This window comes from Eumetopias jubatus, unplaced genomic scaffold, assembly GCF_037043125.1.
Source record: "Eumetopias jubatus isolate StellerSeaLion01/CBP00866 unplaced genomic scaffold, mEumJub1_p1.0 scaffold_4, whole genome shotgun sequence".
Classification (NCBI taxonomy): domain Eukaryota; kingdom Metazoa; phylum Chordata; class Mammalia; order Carnivora; family Otariidae; genus Eumetopias; species Eumetopias jubatus.
Genome location: NW_028274810.1, coordinates 127,312,901 through 127,331,718, shown reverse-complemented (window position 1 = coordinate 127,331,718; position 18,818 = coordinate 127,312,901). Strand labels below are relative to the sequence as shown.

The 18,818-nt window shown below is 41.3% G+C and overlaps 1 protein-coding gene across 8 annotated transcripts in view; it reads left to right on the top strand.

Moving 5' to 3' along the window:
* COL14A1 (collagen type XIV alpha 1 chain) overlaps positions 1–18,818 on the top strand; it is a 196,505-nt gene that overhangs the window by 165,169 nt on the left and 12,518 nt on the right. For all 8 annotated transcript variants that reach the window (XM_088023091.1, XM_088023097.1, XM_088023094.1 and 5 more), the window contains 3 exons: positions 5,467–5,502; positions 6,514–6,580; positions 9,372–9,560. In XM_088023091.1, the coding sequence (XP_087879217.1) occupies positions 5,467–5,502; positions 6,514–6,580; positions 9,372–9,560 (292 nt within the window). The remainder of the gene's footprint in view (positions 1–5,466; positions 5,503–6,513; positions 6,581–9,371; positions 9,561–18,818) is intronic.

Here is an 18,818-nt window from a genome sequence, read left to right as displayed (position 1 = left end):
TTAGAAGTCAGGATGCCTGCGTTCTAGATGTGGCCCTGCCGTGACCTTACCTAGCTGTGCAGCCACATCCCTTCAGCAATTTATCTAGGCCCTCAGGATGTCAGTTTCCCAATTCATTCATTTAAAACGATGTACCGGGTAGCCACAATATGGACCAGATACATGGGGGAGAGGGGTTCCTAGGGGTACAAAAGATGACCAAGATATTTTTCCACATCCATGGCAAATATAGAGAGAATAATGTTTTTTCTATAAGTAGGGATAATAAAAGGCAGAAAGTGAGAAATACCTTAAGGGAAAGACATGAAGTTGCCATAGCCCCATTGAGAGACAGAGAGACAAAGAGGGAGAGACAGAGAGATGCAGAGGGAGATACCACCTGAGTTGATGGGGTGGGGAGAATAGCACCTGAACAAGGCAGCATTTCACTTAGATCTTGAAATGTGAGTGTGATTTCCACCCACAAAGACAGGAAGATGGCATTAATGGGGATTGTAGTAAGACATAAGGCAAACACAAGGCACCCCATCTTTTATACATTTTAGTATTTTTCAGCTCTTTCTCTTACTTCATGGCCACTGTCACAGTTTTATTCTGACCTCTCTTTGTTTCTCAGAGTTTATCACAGGAAGCCCTAAGTGGCCCCCTTGCTCTTGCCCTGGTCTTGTCCATTCCCCAGCTGCTGAGTGATCCTTCCTGTACCTCTTTGATGTGTCATTCCCTGGCTTCAGTCTCCTCACTGGATCCCTGTAACCAGGGGATGGGTCCCAAATATTCAGCCAGGTATACATGGCCCTTCATGATGGCCCCTTCCTTTACCTTCCAGCTGACCTCCTACCATCTCTTCCTTTGGAGTTGAGTCACCTAAAATTATGTAGAGCTCCCCAACACATGCCATACCGTTTCACACTTGTTTAGACTTCGGGACATCCTTCCATTTGTCTGAGCTGTTTTCTCCTCCTTTTTCCACCTGGTGAGATTCTGGCTGGTCTCTCTTTAAAACCGTGCACTTCATGTGTGAGGCCCCCCTCACCTCCTCAGGCTGAGACCACATCCAGCCCTCCACTGAAACAATCCATTCCTCAAGGGCAGAAATGTCATCATACTCATACTCATAAGGTTTTGTTCCTAGATTCCAGCTCTGTTTCATAGAGGGCTCTTATAGGGTGTCCTTTTTAAGTCTTATTTGTTAATATTTATAATGACCTATGATTCAAAGTAAATGAAAACGTTCACTGCAAAAAAAAAAAAAAAGAAGGAAAGAAAGAATGAAGTTATGTTTGCATTCCAGTTAGGCTGATGTGCAGGGGAGTACTAGAAGATTATTCTTAGATTATTTCTCCATGGTCTAACATCCGAGCTAGGATGTTTTGATTTGTGTTAACAGGTATCTTTAATATGTCGGACTTGGGCCATGATGAGATCATTCCTCTTCCCTCAGCATTAAAATTCTGTGAATCTATGAATGTAGCTTCTGCAGTTTCTTTTCTTTACATTTCAAGGGTTCCTAAAATTATAGGAAAATGTGCCATTTTTCCTGCCTACATCCACAGGGAATATGTGTTTTCCCTCAAAGCGTACTTTGGTGGAGTTATGGACCGTCCTTTGCTAAGGAATTTTTATTTTGTTTTTGTCTTACTTTGCAAAAATCAAAGGAAAGATGTCAGAGATGTTGGAATAAAAAATAACTCTTTGCTGTACAGATATTCTACTAAATGGATCTTTCACTGAGACTGCCTAGCTGTGTCCTGTAGATACTTAATAACCAGCATCGTGAGGCCGAGTTTGAGGAATTTCAGGTCGGATTAAACACATCCATTCTTATGTACCAGAAGGGGCTGATGCTGTGTGTTTTTCCTTATCACTTGGGTTCACCCTCTAATTTCTTTTTCTAAGTTTCAAGGAAGCCAATTTAATAAATGATAGCTAGCAATGGAGATGTCAAATAGTGTATTGGTTCAGAAATAAAAATATTTGAGACCAACTGTTTTTAAGAAATGACTCAGATTAACACCAAGTTCTGAGTTGCTAGGGTTAGATTGGAGGGACTCATGATTGCTTTTTCATTATTGTTTAGCTAGGAAACAGAGTTGAAGATATTGGCTTGCAGAATTGTTGAATAGTGTTCTCATTCACTTGGCTAGAAGCACACTTTGTTGGGGAGATCACGGGCTCTGGAGCCCAACTGATTGGGTTCTGGTTCCAGAGTTCCCATTTTCTCACTGTGTGATCGTGGGTGAGTTATTTAACCTCTTTGTGAATCACTTTTCTTATGTATAAAGTGGAAATAACATCTCCTAGCGTTGTTAGAAAGAATGAATTAGATTATTTTATAGGAGTCTTTAAATAATAAGAATTAAATGAATTAATCTGATAAGGCTGTGACAGAGTTAAATGGGTTAATACACTAAGAACAATGCTTGGAACATGGTAAAAGCACTTCAGTGTTAAACTGTTTGTATTTACCAGTAGTTTCTGAATATATTAATATTGTAGAATATTTACTTATTTTTGTTTGCTGATTTTTGGGTTTTGTTTTGCATCTGATGCTTGAAAAGCTGGTTCCACTAAAGGTTGATTTCATGATAACATAAGTAGCTCTTTTCTCCAGTTAGACCTATAAGGGGTCATTACTGCATCTTTAGGGATTTGGCCACTTATGGAGCCTAAGACACCAGTACATCTATATCTCAAAAGAATTGCGAGGGAAGAATGCCTTGTAAATCTTACTTTTGCAAACAGTTTTTATAAAGGAGATTGGATACTTTTTAACGGAATCAACTCTTGGATACTTTTTACAGAATCAACTCTTTCTAATCATCTAGAACGCCTGAGAATGTCTTAAATATCTTCATTTTTTTTCAGTCAAGGCAGGTAAAATGAAGCTGCCATCCAGACTTGCAGTAAAATTCAGCCATTCATTCATTCATTCATTCATTCAGTTAACATATCTTTGAGCACTTGCTCGGCCCAAGCACAATCCTGGGAACTGCGGAACAGGAGTTTGTGAGCTAGACACAGACTGACTATGGAACTTACACGCTGAGAGTGGTTATAGTGAGGATATGCTTTCCTTGTAGAGTTGGTGATTCTCCCCTGGCAAGTCCAGCTTTGTATTTTTCATAAATTCTGTTCCATGTGTTACCCCGTTCCAAATAATGACGACATTATGAGATCCTAACACATTATCCTTGTAAGGAAGCCCGGAGACCATTTAACTCAATGGCCTGATCCTACAAAGAAGCTCAGAAGAGTTTAAGTGGCTTACAGATCCTATCTCATCTGTTTTTCCCCAAAATATTAGTATGAAAAATTTCAAACAAAATTCAAAGAATTTAGAGTGAACACCTATATGCCCAGCACTAAAATTGTACTATTCTGTGTATGAGTTTGTGTATATTTTTCAATAACATTGTCTTGGGTTTTGTTGATTATTGATCTCATTTGTAATCTTGAGAAATTATGGTACACTAAAGGGTGGATTTATTCTTCTAGTTGAAGTCAGCTAATATTTTTCCTCTCACTTTATTGACAGAACAAAAGGAAGCTCAAGGTCTGAGGAAGTAGACAACAACCCTAGATTTATAATGACTATTTCAATTTAATATTGGACTTAGTTGAATGTTTGAGTGACTCTTTTAGTCAGGAAACAGGCTAGGCGGTTTTAGAAATAGAAAGTAATATAAGTTATGGTTTCCAGTTTTAGAGATCTTACCATCTACACAAAGAGAAGAGAAATCCACGAGCTGACTTGTAGCTAAGTACATTGGACAATAATAAAAAATGCAGTGTCATATAACTGATATTGGAACTAATTACTGCATTAGAATATTTCTCCTGTTGCTATTTAATTTATAAGATTTATGTTTATAAATACTTTAATATTTTTCTCACAATGTTTTCATACACTGAGTAGATCAGGTCTGTGGGGATGCGAAAGTGTAATTCTGAGGAATAGAAGTTAGGGAGGTTGGAACTAGAAAACAAAAGACTTTGAATTGAAGAACCAACTTTGTCACATGGGTGTTAAGAATCGCTGAGTGGTTCTGAATAGAGGAAGAGCTGCTGTCACTCAGTAGTCACTGAGCCTTCTAAGTTGTATGCTGGTAGTATCTGAGGAAGGACCCGTGGTTATGTGGGGGATGAACTAGAAGGGGGGGTCTTAGTTAGGTAAGTCAGTTAGAAGGAAGTTTCAAATGCCCTGGTGTAAGACAGTGAGGGTAGCACCTGGGTCATGGAACAGAAGGCTATGAGAGATTGCAATGCAAGAAAGTGTGTGTGTGTGTGTGTGTGTGTGTGTGTGTGTGTGTGTGTGTGTGTTGAATAGGCATACGAGATGCAAGGGAAGAGAGGAGAAAAGACAGAACCAGTGGTGGGCTCAAGCTGCTTGTACCTTCTTCTCTTCCTTTCTCAACTCTGGCTTCAGTGACAGCACATTTGTAGCTTGAAATCAACCATGGTAGATAGATTTATGGCTCCAGTAGCAGCAAACTCTGCAAGTTGGGGCATCTTATTTTTCCAGAAAGCCAATTTACCTGCACACCAATGGTGTGAAACGAGAATTTTGAATTTAGGTGACTGTTAATGGAATAGAGATTCTGGAGAAGATACTTGGTTGGGACCTGTTGAGTTTATTGTAACAATGGGGAACCGTCTGACAATGTGGGTAAATTCCATCTGTAAAGGCTATTTGCTATCCTTTTGGTAGACACATAAAAATGTTGTTCAGTAGATCTATTACATTGCTTCAGAGTTGAAACAAAAAGATGAAATGCTCTGAAGACACATGTTTTGCTTATTAGTATAATTTCATTATAGAAACACTTGAAATCTCCATTATTTTTTCAGTAAAAATTTTTACGGTAATAATACAGTTTCTTACAGCTCAAAGAGTAGCTAAGCCACACAACAAAATAATAATTCAGTTGAGAATTCACGTTAATATGAGTTCCTGTTATCGGGGAGAAAAACTGTGTGCTGTGACGCAGACAGAAAGCAGAGTTATGGGAATCCACAAATCTCATCTCTTACCTGAACCCTTAGGATGGAAGATCATTTACTTCCTTTGAGAGATATTCTTTTAAAAATGGAAACAATTTAGCTATTCAGCAGAGGCTTGTAAAATAAATCATGAAGCATCAGTAGAGTACGATTCACAGAGCGGTGCTTAGGGTGGAAATATATAAATGACCTATTTGGTGATATGACGTCACAAAGCAGTATTGCTGCATGATCTCAATTTCATGTGAAAAAATACTATGTCTACGTATTAAAAGGCTGGGGGAGTAAAATGTTTAAAAGAGTTACTTCTGTTTGCTGTTTGTTTATTCCTGTTGTGTATCGATTTTTGCTGCAGAATCACTAGAGCTAGGAAAAACATCTTAATAAAAGAAGAAAAGATGCACTCTCATTATGGCCAGCTGAAGGCAGTGTTACAAGTAACTTGACAATTTAAATTTTTTACAGGGTATCCCTGGAGCCAAGGGAGAGCGCGGAGAAAGAGTGAGTATCCTCTGGCTCTGTTTACCAGGCACAACTGGCTGCACACTTTTCATTGCATAAGGCTGAGACTGGATGACCGTCGACGATCCTGACTGTTACTATTGTGACTGTTCATCGCTCTTATTCCGTTCCCTCTCTCCTCCCTCTCCTCAACCCACTGGACTGTGGGCATGTTGTCAGGTGGAAAAACACCCCGTGGGCTAGAAGCCAGAAGAGCTGGTTTCTAGTTGCAGCTCTGCTACCATTCAGCTGGATGACCTCGGGCCCCTTTCTTTAAGGATAAAATGGAGAGAATCAAACTCCGCTAACTCCAAAGTGGATCTGATGACAAAATTATATAATGGACATCAAAAGGCTTCAGAAAAATAAAAACTCTATGCAAATGCCAAGTAGTAGAAAGGGGCTTGTGTTTTCTCTGATGGGCGGACATTGGCAGCCAATGGCAGACGCAGAGTCAAGGAACTGGCTGGGGAACTTAAATCAGTTTATTTCCAGGGCCTTCTCTCTCTTTTGAGAAATTGTGCGGCTGCTCATATAATTGTGCTGTCGCCTGTAGTAGAAACAACCGTGACTTTGGGCCCATCCAGTCACCTCTGTGAACCCTTGGGCAACGTGTTTAACTCTGTTCATTTATCAAATGGGTTTAACATTTTTCCTTGGAGTTGTTGCTAGTATGAAATTAGCCACTGCCTGAGAAAGTGTTAAAGTGTGTAAGCTCTAAAGAGCCATAAATGAGGTATTCAATATATATGGGTTTGTGTCAAACCTATGAAATTCTTCTAGAATCTGGGACCAGAAATACTTGATTTGTCATTTAATGAAGGTTCCCAGGAACCTTGCACCATGAATGTCAAATTGCTTCCTCCTTCTCTGCACCGTGGGGGCCAATCCTATCTGCTGTGGGAGCCAACAAGGTGGGAGCAGGGGGTTGAGTCAGATCTGCATGCCGGAAGTCCAGCCATGGGGCTGGGCTTGTGGCCGAGACTCAGAGGATGCTTTCTTCTCACGCAGGGGGACCTGCAGTCTCAAGCCATGGTGCGGGCGGTGGCACGTCAGGTGTGCGAACAGCTCATCCAGAGTAAGTGCATTATGGTTCCAATGTCGTTCTCTGTTCCTTGTCCCAACGGGGATCTGCCTTGCCCAGAAGTTAGTGACTCGGGAAAACACCATGAAAGCTTTGTCTTGGTGCAGATAGGTAAGCTTTACAGATGGTCATAACTAACCCAGGTAAGAGGTCATTACAGATCACCCTCGAGTCCTGTATCCATGTCACAGACACCAGCTTCCTCTGTGGCATCTGTCCAGGAGCCTTCCTTTGGCCTGCATAGATTTAACTTAGCTGCCCAGATCAGATCTTTTATTCTTTCCTTGTCTTCAAACGGTTAGATTTTTTTTTTCCTCAAGTACTCAGCACTTGAAAGTTGTCAGACTAAGGAATCAGAAGCTACTTTCAAGAAGATGATCCATACTGTTGATTTCTATCAACTCACTAGATTTAAATCAATACCTGCTTTTTTTTATCCTTTTCTTTTGGTTAGCCCAAGGTCCTTGGCTTCATTCTTCTTTTTTGTTAAATTTAAAGTCGATTAGCTAACACATAGTACATCATTGGTTTCGGATGTAGTGCCTCATGTCTTCATTTTAAACTTGAACTTTCCAGTAGCACAGTATTCCAGTTACTTGTCTGTGTTCATTCACTTGCATACCCACCCATTTTGCGTTTCCCCCAGGCCCACTGACATTTTGTCTCAGTAATCTAACCAGAGGGTTACTAGTATGGGCCCTTTGCCAATAATTTGCTCAATTCCAGAAAGATCTAAGGCCAGGTAGAGATGAAATAGTCAAACCCAGCCATCTCTGGCCTAGCTCTGTAGTCAAGTCTCCTACTCTGGTAGCACACCACTCCGCCTTCATTACCCGAGTGGCTGTCTTAGCTTTGGAAGGTTACGTTTTTTTTAACCCAGGAATGTCGGGGAGTCCCATAAGTGTCCAAAAAGGCATAATGGCTAGTTCCTAAATCCCATCTGTAGTAGCTAAACCCAGATCTCATCTTTGGGAAGGCATCGAGTGAATGTGCACATCAGCTTGGGAGAGTTTTCATTAAGACATAAATTGTGCAAACCATGTACAAAGCTGTCATCTTCAGACATAACAGTAATGCTCCCTATATTTTAACTCTTTTTCATTTATATTATATTGCCCAAATTAAATGTGTGTATCTGAGAGAATTGACCAGTTTTAATGAAACTATTTAAGTTTAATGCCAAAGCAAGATCTTTAAAAACACAATAAATTATAAAAGCTAAATTGAACACTGAATACGTCTAAAGCTAACCTGTACCTTGGATTATTTTGTAGGTTTCTCATTTCAAGTATACAGTGTAAAGAGGCAAGGAATTATTTTAAAGAAGTCTAGTGGTTAAATCCAGATAGGACTCACTGACCACAGTATGTGGGGGATTTCACAATAGTTGCTGTCATATTCCACTGTAGAATAAAAATCTTATATAAATATATGATCATTTAAGACATGCCCTAAAAATTGAGAGTTCAAAATTGCATCTTTCCCCTTCGGGAATTCTCAGATTCTTGTGAATGACTTCGAGGCAATGGAAGCCAGCAGGGAGTGATGCAAGGAAGCTGAAAGAAGCCTGTAGAATAGGGAGGCCCTGTCTGTGGATGCAGTTGGGAGAGAAGAAATAGAAAAGATTGCACACAACTTTATGAGCAAGACCCAACCCACGCAGGGGCTGTTGCTGGCACCTCAGCCACCTTCCCACATGCTACTTCAGGTTCCTCTGGGCTCCTTATTCCATTGCTTCGGTTTCTCCTCAGAACTTGATTCATCAGTTAGCATATCATTCCTCACATGCTCAGTTATCTGGATTTTAGTCCAGAGCTGATCAGCAGAATTACTCTAGGAAAGGTGACGTGGAAAACTGTGTGAGACCAAAGTGATGATAGCTAGAGAAGTGATAAAGGAAGAACCTGGAAAAGCAGATGTGGAAATGTCGACCCCACTCGGACAATCGTGGACATGCCTACAGATGGCCTCCGAGTCATCAGTTGCGGTCATGGTCCTGTGCTTAAGAAGGCATTGAATATATTTTAGAAATAATCCCTCTAGAATGGTTACTGTTCTTTAGATCTGAATGTTAGAAAAGGGATAGGTTTTCATCTAGAAAATTCACTCATGTGGGAAAATCTTATCTTCTGATGTTGCCGGAAAACTGAGACGTTATGATATCAAGCACTTTACCAATGTATACTTCTGATTATTAAAATATGTTCTTCCAGGCATAACTGAGTTAAGGGATTATAGGAGGGAGAGCCAGATTTAAAACAAAATAAATAAAGCTAGTGGGAGTATCTGCAGCTGGGACCCAAGTAAAGGTTCCTGCAAAAAAAAGCTTGGCAACGAAGAGTCAAATTGAAACAAAACACTTGTCTGGGGGTTTGTGAGCAAGAGGGTGGAGCAGGCTTTGTGGGTTGGAAAAAAGACAAATAAGTTCGGGAGAGGGGTGTTGCTAGAGAAGAGGGGCAGCTGGGTGAGGGTTTAGGGGTCAGATAAATGTTGGGGGCAAAAACCAAATGTACGACTTCTGCCCATGATGTTTACTGAGGTGCTGATGTGAGCTGTGGAATTCCAAACACTTGAGATGCGCCTTGAATACGGTCCAGCTGTTAATATCATCCAAAGTAAAATGTCATCATTTTTAAGTTGGAAATCAACATATTTCAGAGAGTGTGCTTTTCCCTCTTGTGGTTGTCGAACAGAATGGTTCGGAGCCTTGACCGATAACACCGCTGGTCTTCCCTTTCTGCGTGTGACAGTTCACTGAAGGATGCCTCTGCCCTTTGTGTCTCAGGTCACATGGCCAGGTACACGGCCATCCTCAACCAGATTCCCAGCCAGTCCTCATCAGTCCGGACCATCCAGGGACCTCCTGGGGAGCCTGGCAGACCGGGGTCACCTGGAACCCCTGGTGACCAAGGACCCCCAGGGACCCCAGGCTTCCCAGGAAATGCAGGCGTGCCAGGGAGCCCGGGAGAACGAGGTAAGCTGAGCCACCTCTCCCATTGGAACGCCACTGAGGGGTGTGCAGTGAAGCACGGCGTAAACAGTGGTGCTTATACAATGATGATGTCCAAAATAATGAATGTTCATTAACACCACCCATCTCTTCTCCAGCTTATTTATTTTTCCCCAAGATTGAGTAAGTTGAGTAATCTACAAAGTATTTCGTCAAGAGCCATATCTACTCGTATGAAAAAAGAGGATCCAGACCCCCAACTCACCTCTCAGAGGCTTTTGAGCTAATGAGAGAAAGGTGTCCCCTCTAGATGGAGGAATTAAGAACAGGTGCCCCTTCCAGGTGGAAGAATTAGAAAATGATGCCCTCCTCTGGACAGATGTGGCATCACACATATGTCATGGTAAGCGGAGAGCTCACTTCCGAGGTCAGATGCTTTTTTTATGCAGTGCCCATAGTGGGCAACAGTTGGTGGCAGCCCTCAGGTGAGTCATGGGTCCTATTGACAACTGATTTACATATGCCTCCGTAGACCATGCCAGCTATGAACTTCAAATGAAAATACTGGTTGTGGTTCATCTTCCTATGATATAAGGCAGCATTTTATGTATTAGTTTCACGGGCCAATGTTTTATCTTTTCTACCAAAGCTTCTTGAGAACAGAAATCCTACTTAGCCTTTTCTGTTTTCACCTGCACGTCTTAGCAGTGTTGCATAATACAATAAGACGACTTTGACTGAATTTCATTCAGTTCTATAATTGACCTAGCTCTCCCACTCTAGATTAAAGAGATGTGGGAAATTGGCATTACATATGAACCACAAAGAAAGTGATGGGAAATAAGACAACTGATTAAAAGTATTTTCTAAGACCCCATGTTCTAGAATGTGGATCTGGGGGAAAACCTGTTACCTATTTGCCATGTGAATCCTGTTACTTTTGTGAGCCGGGTAGGATATGTTCCTTTTATCACATTGGAGATGTGACATGCAGATTCCAAAGTTAGTACTTTATGGTCATTCTTGATCCATGCCAACAGGCTACGTGCCCTTCTGCCTCTGTGTTTCATATGCCTTGTTCCCCGCTTTGGAAATGTCTTTTGCTTTCCCTGTCTCCAGTGTGTTCTTACTCTTAGTGCAAGGCTCAGCTGCACTTCTGTCTCAGGAATGACGTTTTCATTGATTGCCCCAGACCACACAGGGGCTCCATCCCCAGGACCCTTGATGCACTGTCTTTCCTGTGCATTTTAGCACTCATCGGGGGGAGGTGAACAGCTCGATTGCCAGGAGTAGCATCAGTTCTGAACCGCATTGCACATGATAGGTCCTCCCTCAATAGTTGTTGCTCTCATGGCAACCCAGTCCTGGTTTCCCTTTCAGAAGGTTTTTCCCGTGCCAGGACATGAAATCAGCCGATGTAGAGAAAGGCATGGTTCCCTCACAGCACTCGGAAGATCTGGCAGCCGGGCATCCTCTGATGGTGTTGGTGATGGATCACCTGTAACGTGGGGGGCACAGGGCCAGTGCCTGAGTCACTCTCAGCAAGTCACAAGTTGTGTTTGTTCTTTTTGGAAGTCCTATTCTTGTTCTTGCCAGACTGAGTCTTCCCTGCTCCGCAAGAGGAATTGAATGCTTCGACCATAGGAAAATATTCCGGAAATTCTAAAACAGTGGCCCAGACAGCCTTTGAAATATGAATTTCTGTGGTATAATTTTCTGACCTACGTACGTCGATATACATGTATCCCCAAAGAGTGTAGTAGACAAAGCAAAATCCTGTCCTGCAAATACATGGAGAGTGACAGTGTGACAGAAAGTGAGACGTGCCCTCTGAACATGAGGGAAAGTGATTTTTAGATGATCACCAATGGATGGTCATGGTTTTGCATTTAAGGTCAGGGTTTATAGGTCAAGGCTCAAGGGACTTTTCGTTCCTAGCAAAGTATTTCAGTCCTATTGCAGTTGGGATTTGTTGCTGTAAGGAAGACAATGATTTTTTTGTTTGTTTGATCTTGTGGTCCAAATACCCAGGAAGTATTGAGAGAGAGAAATATCTACTTTTCCACTAAATCAAACAATAGAATTTTAAAACTGAAGACACTTCAGCCGTCTTTTCTCCTCACCCTATTTTGTGTAAAAGAGAGCATATGAAGATAAGCCCAAAGAGTCTTGAGATCAGCCAATGTTAGGACTAGAAGTAAAAACCAGAGGTTGTGGGGCTGTTGTTGTTGTTGTTGCTATATATAAAATATGATTATCACGATGCTCTCTATAATATTGAAAGGACACTATATTGTAGTAAGTAAAAATAAGTATTATTACTCAAGAGTGTATTTAGACAAATGCTAAACTACAAAAGCAAGGCAAAAAGAAATATGGTGTTGAGTACTCTGGCCTAGCATTTAAGTGAACCTCACTTTCTTGGGGTCTTCTATGTGTCTCACATGAGTCTTCCTAAAAGAAATTCACCACTCCATTGACTTGGCGAATTTTTCATAGGAAGTGCTCCATCTGGTTTCCCTATTATAATTTTTCAAAAATTTTTACAGTATGCTCTCTGCCCCCATAGGGCTTGAACTCCCAGCCCTGAGATCAAGGGTTGCATGCTCCACTGACTGAGCCAGCCAGGTGCCCCTAATTTTTCAAAAGTTTTTTGAACTCTTTTACAGAGGATGTACAGTAAGAAATACATTTTGCATCACGATGTAGTGTGCATGTCCATGTGTATGCATGCAAACTTGTATAACTGAGGCAAAAAGAAATACTACTGATCCTTACTATGGTTTCCTGTTTTCCTCCGTTAAAAGGGCTGAGGGGCAACCTTGTATTTTATGACCTCAGTTCAAAATGCACTGATTAACCCAATCATTATCATTGAACTAGCCAAAGAATGTGCATTTTTGGAGAACAGAAAAGGAATTACAAATACTCCCCCCACCCCTGCTCCATATCAGCAGTGTGAAATAGAGACTGTTCTCGACTTTCCTTATCACCCAACAGAAGACTGTATTTTGCCTCCATCTGATTAGCTACCTCCTTTTCATTAGTACTTCGTCTCCTTTAACTTAAAGTATTTTTCATAAGTTTGTGGGGAATCGTCGTTTAGCTATGTTCTCACATGGATCGCAATATATACAGAATCCTTAGAAGTTAGGGATTTGAAGGACTCCCGCAGCTCACGTTGTTCATCTAAGGCTTGAACTCCAACTTGGACTTGTCTGATTATTAGCATCCAGGAGTAAAGAGGTTCCATCTGCGTAGCATAAGCAAGATGTTCTGTAGCCCAATTTCTCACCTGCTTTTTCTTCTTGTCACTTATACTACATGGCTCACATACAGCAAAGAAAAGCTGTTTTTCCTTGCCTGACCCCATTAAATACTGCACTGTCTTCAGGTAAATGGCTCTATAACCTGGCTTCCAAAGTTCACAAAGCTCTAAAGTTTCTCTTTTGTTCCCCGGCCTGAAACAACTGAGTCCTGACTTTTCTGACTTGACTTGTGACGCTCCAGTCACAACCTTGTGTGATTCTGACTAGACCCCAGAAGACAGCTCCATTTCTAATTCTGATCTTTGTGTAATCGTTCCTGGATGACTAATCTCCTATTTTCTTATTCCATTTATTGAAATGTTCATATTCCTCACTGGTGTCTTGAACCATATATTAACCCAGTCAAAAATAAGTTGGCTGGTCTATAGTTGGCCAAATTGAGTTCCTTTATTTACTTGAAAAGAACTGGGATAGTTTCCTGATTTCAGTCTTTATGCAACTCCTTCAGTTTCCATCATTCTCCAAAAAATATTGGATCACAGGAGCCATCCAACTGAAGAATTCATGTTCAGATTGTACATCCATAAAGGGAATTTATATCTGATTTATTTTGGACAATAAATCAGCAAATATTTATTGAATGCAGGGTTCATGTAAGGCTTTTGGGTTGACAGTGTGTGAGATAATACTATTTATTTATGGCTTTCACTTATTAGGCACTAAATGTATCTGCCAATATTGTGTTCAGTCCTATATACACACTCTCTCATTTGGATAAAATAGAAGACATAGTTTGGATAAGGAAGGAATGTGGAACATTACTGAATGTGCAAGTTGGGAGAGTAAACGCAAAATGAGTTGTGTAGAAAGTAAATGCTGTCAGAATTTAGAGGAAGACATCACTGTGGGCTTTGAAAAGAAGGGTTCCAGCATTTATTAAGCGGCTAGTGTTGTTAAGCTACTATTAGTTGCTTGGTACATTATTAATGCTCATAAAAATCTTACAAGGTCAGTATTAGCTCCATTTTTTTAAAAAGATTTCATTTATTTATTTGAGAGAGAGAGAGCATGCATGAGCATGGGGGAGGGGCAGAGGGAAGGAGAATCTCAAGCAGACTTCCCGCTGAGTGCAGAGCCCAATGTGGGGCTCCATCCCAGGACCCCAAGATCATAACCTGAGTTGAAACCAAGAGTCAGATGCTCAACCGACTGAGCACTGAGCCACCCAGATTACCCTAGCTCCATTTTTAAGTGAGGAAACTGAGGCTCAGCTAGTTTGTCAGTTGTCCAAGGTCACCCCGCTGGACCATAGGGGACCAGAATTCAAGTCCACATCTGCATGATTCCAGAATATCTGTGCTTGCTCCACTCTGTCCTGTTGCCACCTTGGAATTCATGGTGTAGTGGGGGACTCCCATGGGAGAGGCCAGAACCATGCAGGGGGTCTGGTGGACCCCGGTTTCATTTTGGCTCCTGCTAACCACAATTCACGGCTCAGTGCACACAAACAAGTCAATGGCTGAACTGACCAGAATGTCACAGTGGGTCATGGTTGTACTATTCGCAAGCTCCCTGCACACTCTGTTCTGTTTTTGGAGAGCCTTGGGACATCCTTGACCTGGCAAATGACCAAATTTGAGGTGATTTGGTGGATAAATATGAATGTGATAAAAATATTTTCCATGATTATACATTTTGACACTTGAAAGTTTTTCTAGTATTTTAGCATGTGCCCAGGCTATAGAAGAGTCCAAGTAGGGGAATTACCTGGGGGGAAGCTGGTCATGGATCTGGCAACTTGGGGTACACCTATAGAATTAGTGTAACATCTAACCCTAGGAGAAATAGAGGAGAAACCTGGAACGAGGCAATTCAGTCTTGTTTTACTTGTGATATTTTAGAAGAGAAACTGATTTCACTTCACTACTTGTGATGCTGCTTACCTGAGTAGCAGAACAGGATGTCGTTTGGGGCATCAATCATATGTACGTCAGGATCTGAGCTTGGCCACTTACTAGCTGTGTAATCTTGGCTGCTTAATCGTACACCCTAATCTTTCTGTATCTTCATTCACTCACCTAACCAGCACTTACTGAGCATCTACTACACATCAGGCACACTGTCGGGTGTTAATGACATAGTAGTAAACAGGGCATACATTTCCTACCTTTCCTGTCCCTAGCATGGACACAGATATTAAACAGACTAACGAAAACTACATGAATAGTTTCATTTAGTTACATTGGTTGTAAGTGTCACGAAAAAAAATCCATGATACTATGCAAATGTAGAAGAGGGGGCTCTGACTTACTCTGGCATGTCAGTGATGTTTTAGCTGAGACCTGAAAGCTTAGGACTTTGACATATCAATAAGAGAGTCAGAGGAGAGCATTCTAGGCAGAGACAGCAATAACATGTGCAAAGATCCTGAGGTGGGAAAGGGCTTGAAACTCTCAAGCTGTGATTCTCAATAGTAGTCAACATATTGTCTCCTTTTCAACAAGTAATTTACATCTCTTTTACTGTTCAAAAATGAAATTCATAGACAATACATATAACCTGCCTTCACACATAATTAAAAAAAAACTAGGCTACCATCTAGTGTAATGTAAAGAAGTAAAACTAAAGTAATTTCTCGTTAAACTGTTTATTCCAATATGCAAATTCTCAGCATGACTACACTGGAAGCATAATGAAGCCAAAATGTATTTATATTAAATAATTACTGAGACGGCAACAGCTACAAGTTAGCTGAGCTTTATCAATAACATGTCTTTCTGCATTTGTGTCTACTGTGTTCACAGTGAAGATCATAAGAGCAAATACGTCATCAGCATTATGCAAATAACTGTAAATTATCTGTAAACTATCTACTTTTTCAGACACCTGTTCCTTGATTAACAGATCTCTTGGTTTTCCATTATATTTCTTTTTCCTACTGGGGCTCTCTCCAGAGAGGCCTGATACTACTGCCTAGACGTCTCCTCCCACCCATCGACAGTGGGGATGTCTTTACCCATCCTAGTGCCTGGAAAAAGTTAAGTGGAAATGACTGGGAGGTATCATTCCAAAGATTTCTCTATTGGAATGCATTGGTTTCTATAAATGTCATTAGCACTTTATACCTACTCTGTGGGATCAAATATTTGGGATGCGGTATTATCATTGAGGATTAAAAAAAAAAAATCATCTTTAATCACAAGACAACTTCACGTTTTTGTGTAAGAGCTTGATGCAAGGGCAGTTTCCTCACTCTGTTGCCCGGATTAATTTTTTATTATTCTTTGAGGATATAATCCCTGAACGACTTTTTGAAATTGGAAAATTATTCCTCTTGAGGTTTCCCTGCCACAGAAGACAAAATTTCTAAGGAGTGAATGTAAAGAAAGACAAGATTTAAGGATCAATTCTTATATCAGTCCTGAGGTTCTGCGGTTAATTTGAAAAAGATGGACTTTGTTCCGGAAAATGAGAAAGGGGGTTGTGAGAAGGATGAGAAGATGCAACACAACCAAGCCACCCCCCCTCCCCCCCGCAAAGCAAACACAGGTAGAAAAGGAGTCAGCCACACTCTGGTGGCTAGAAGTCAGTGACAACTCCCTTCAGAGACACAGAAATGGCAGTCAGAGCCGAGAAGAGCTGCATACACCCAAAAGCTAAATCTGAGTCCCTACAGCTCATGCCCCTCACCTGGGAATCAACATGCCTGAGAAGGCTGGGTCTCAGGAGGATTTGAAGTTGGGAGAGAGAAGTAGGGTTCTTGCATTCGCTATTTCTGTGGTTGAAAAGAGCTGTTGGCACCGAAGATACATTTGGCTGAAAACTTTGGTCACGAACGCAGAATAACAGCATAGCAGTTACCAACCAGGAATGCCTCAATGCTAAGCATTTGTGAAACTTCTTAATGTCCCCTTTATCCTGGTTTATTCCTGGAAAAGTTATGTTTATGGGACAGATCAACTTGATTAAAGATAGAGGGTTGGCAGGGCTCTTGTAATAATTGGCTGGTTGATGCTTAAATATTTACAAGTCTTCCCTGTGATGTTGTATTATCTTTGATACTCGGTTGCACAAGGCATAGTCTTTTCACTGCTGTTAAAAATCTGCTGACGTGTATGTTTCTTTCCTCATCCCCTTCCTACCATCTCCTGAGAGATGAACTCCAGAGAAATGAAGGTAGCTTTCTCTTCTCTCACCCAAGAGCTATGTCGTAAAGTCCAGTTTGAATGTGCTTTGGAACAAGACTTTTCTCTAAAGGTCTGATGTATTGTTTTCTCGTAATGTAGAGTAACCTGAACGCATTGAAAGGAATGCTTTTTCTTTTTCTTCATTGTATCATCTTTTATTTTGTAAGGGTTTTTTTCCCCTCTGTTACAAATTGACTGTTTACATTCAACATGGCTGCAGAGAGAAGCTCTATGTGTTAATGATTTATTACTATATAACAAGTTACCCTAAAACTTAGCAACTTAAAACAACGAAACCTATATGATCGTGGTTTTTCTGGGTCAGGGATTCAGGAGTGGTCTAGCTGGGTGCTTCTGACTCTGGGTCTTCCATGAGGTTGAGTCAAGATGTCAGCAAGGGCTACAGTCCATTTTGCCTTCTTTCTTTTTTTTCTTTTTTTTTGCCATGAAAGCTAATATAATTGTTTCTGTAGCTTAAAATATCTTGAAACCCTTAATTGGAGGGTCTGTGTAGTAGATCTGATCAGATTCTTGCGTTGGATTTCGGTCCCTGTCTGGGGTAACGGGTATCGTGCTAGAAATAGCACTCAAGGTTAATGCCATCTCAGCATGATATCTTTGTATGGTCCCGGTTCCTATTTTCCAGTTCACTTCAAGTGTGTACTTTTTGCTCTAGCCAAACTGAACTGCTCTGTGCTCTCAGTATTAGTCAGCTTTTGCTGCATAACAAACCACAAACATCTCAGTAGGCTACAACAATTAATATTATTTTTTTCACCACATATCTGTGGAAAACAGGGGCAGTTCTGCTCTGCTGGGGCCCTGGCTGGGAGGGCTAATAGTTTCCTAGAGTATGTAATCCTCATGACAGGGGCAGAAACGAAACAGGGCAACGCAACCACCGAATCCTCTTTCAAGCCTCTGTTCGAGTTATTGCCTCTAACATCTCATTGGTCAAAGCAGGCCACACGGCCATGGTCACACCCAACCCCAAGAGGTAAGGAAGAACGCGGCCCAAAGCAAGAGAATGGGTGTGCCAGTCTTTCTCAGAGTGATGAGGAAGTTTACCACATTCTTCATACGTGCGTTTTCCTTTCCTGCTGCCCTCAGTGCCGATTCCTGTTGTGTGCCTCTCTTGTACCCGTTCATGGATTTTCACCTGGTCTTCCCACTCCCTAGAACCTTCTTTCTTCCTCTGGCTCATTCATACTCCAACTTCAAAACTCATCTCAAGAGTCCCCTCTGCCAGACCACTCGTTCCTCCCTGTGGTTTGTTTGGCTCGTGTGTTGGTTGTTGCTACCCTACTCTACTCCAGCTGAACTAGACTGAGTAAACTCTCCCAGAGCACATGTGTCCACCCCAGCAGTTTCTCATTATACTGTCATGGTTGGTGTACTTGTTTGTCTTCCCACTGGACTGTGAGTTACTTGAATGGGGCTGTGCCTTTCATCTCTACATCCCCCCGCCCCACCAAGAAGCCTGAACGAGAATTGGATCCATGAATAGATGGCTACCTCACTAGTGTGTGAAACAGATCATTTAGCGCCCAGGTAGAATATACTTTCTTGAATTGCCTTTTAATAATTTCACTTCCGTTAATCCTGTCTCACCAGGAAGGCTGCATATTCCCCAAAGACCAAACTTAATGTCGATTTTCCTTTTATTTTCCATAATACCTGAAGTGCAATAGTCGTTTTGTGAATCATAATTGTGTGATTTATGGTGTTGATTACTACTTGGCTAGTTTTTTTGGCTGCCATTTGTCCTTCATGCTAGAGCCATGAAAAAAAACAGAAGTCTGCTGTGTGGCTATAGGACATCAATC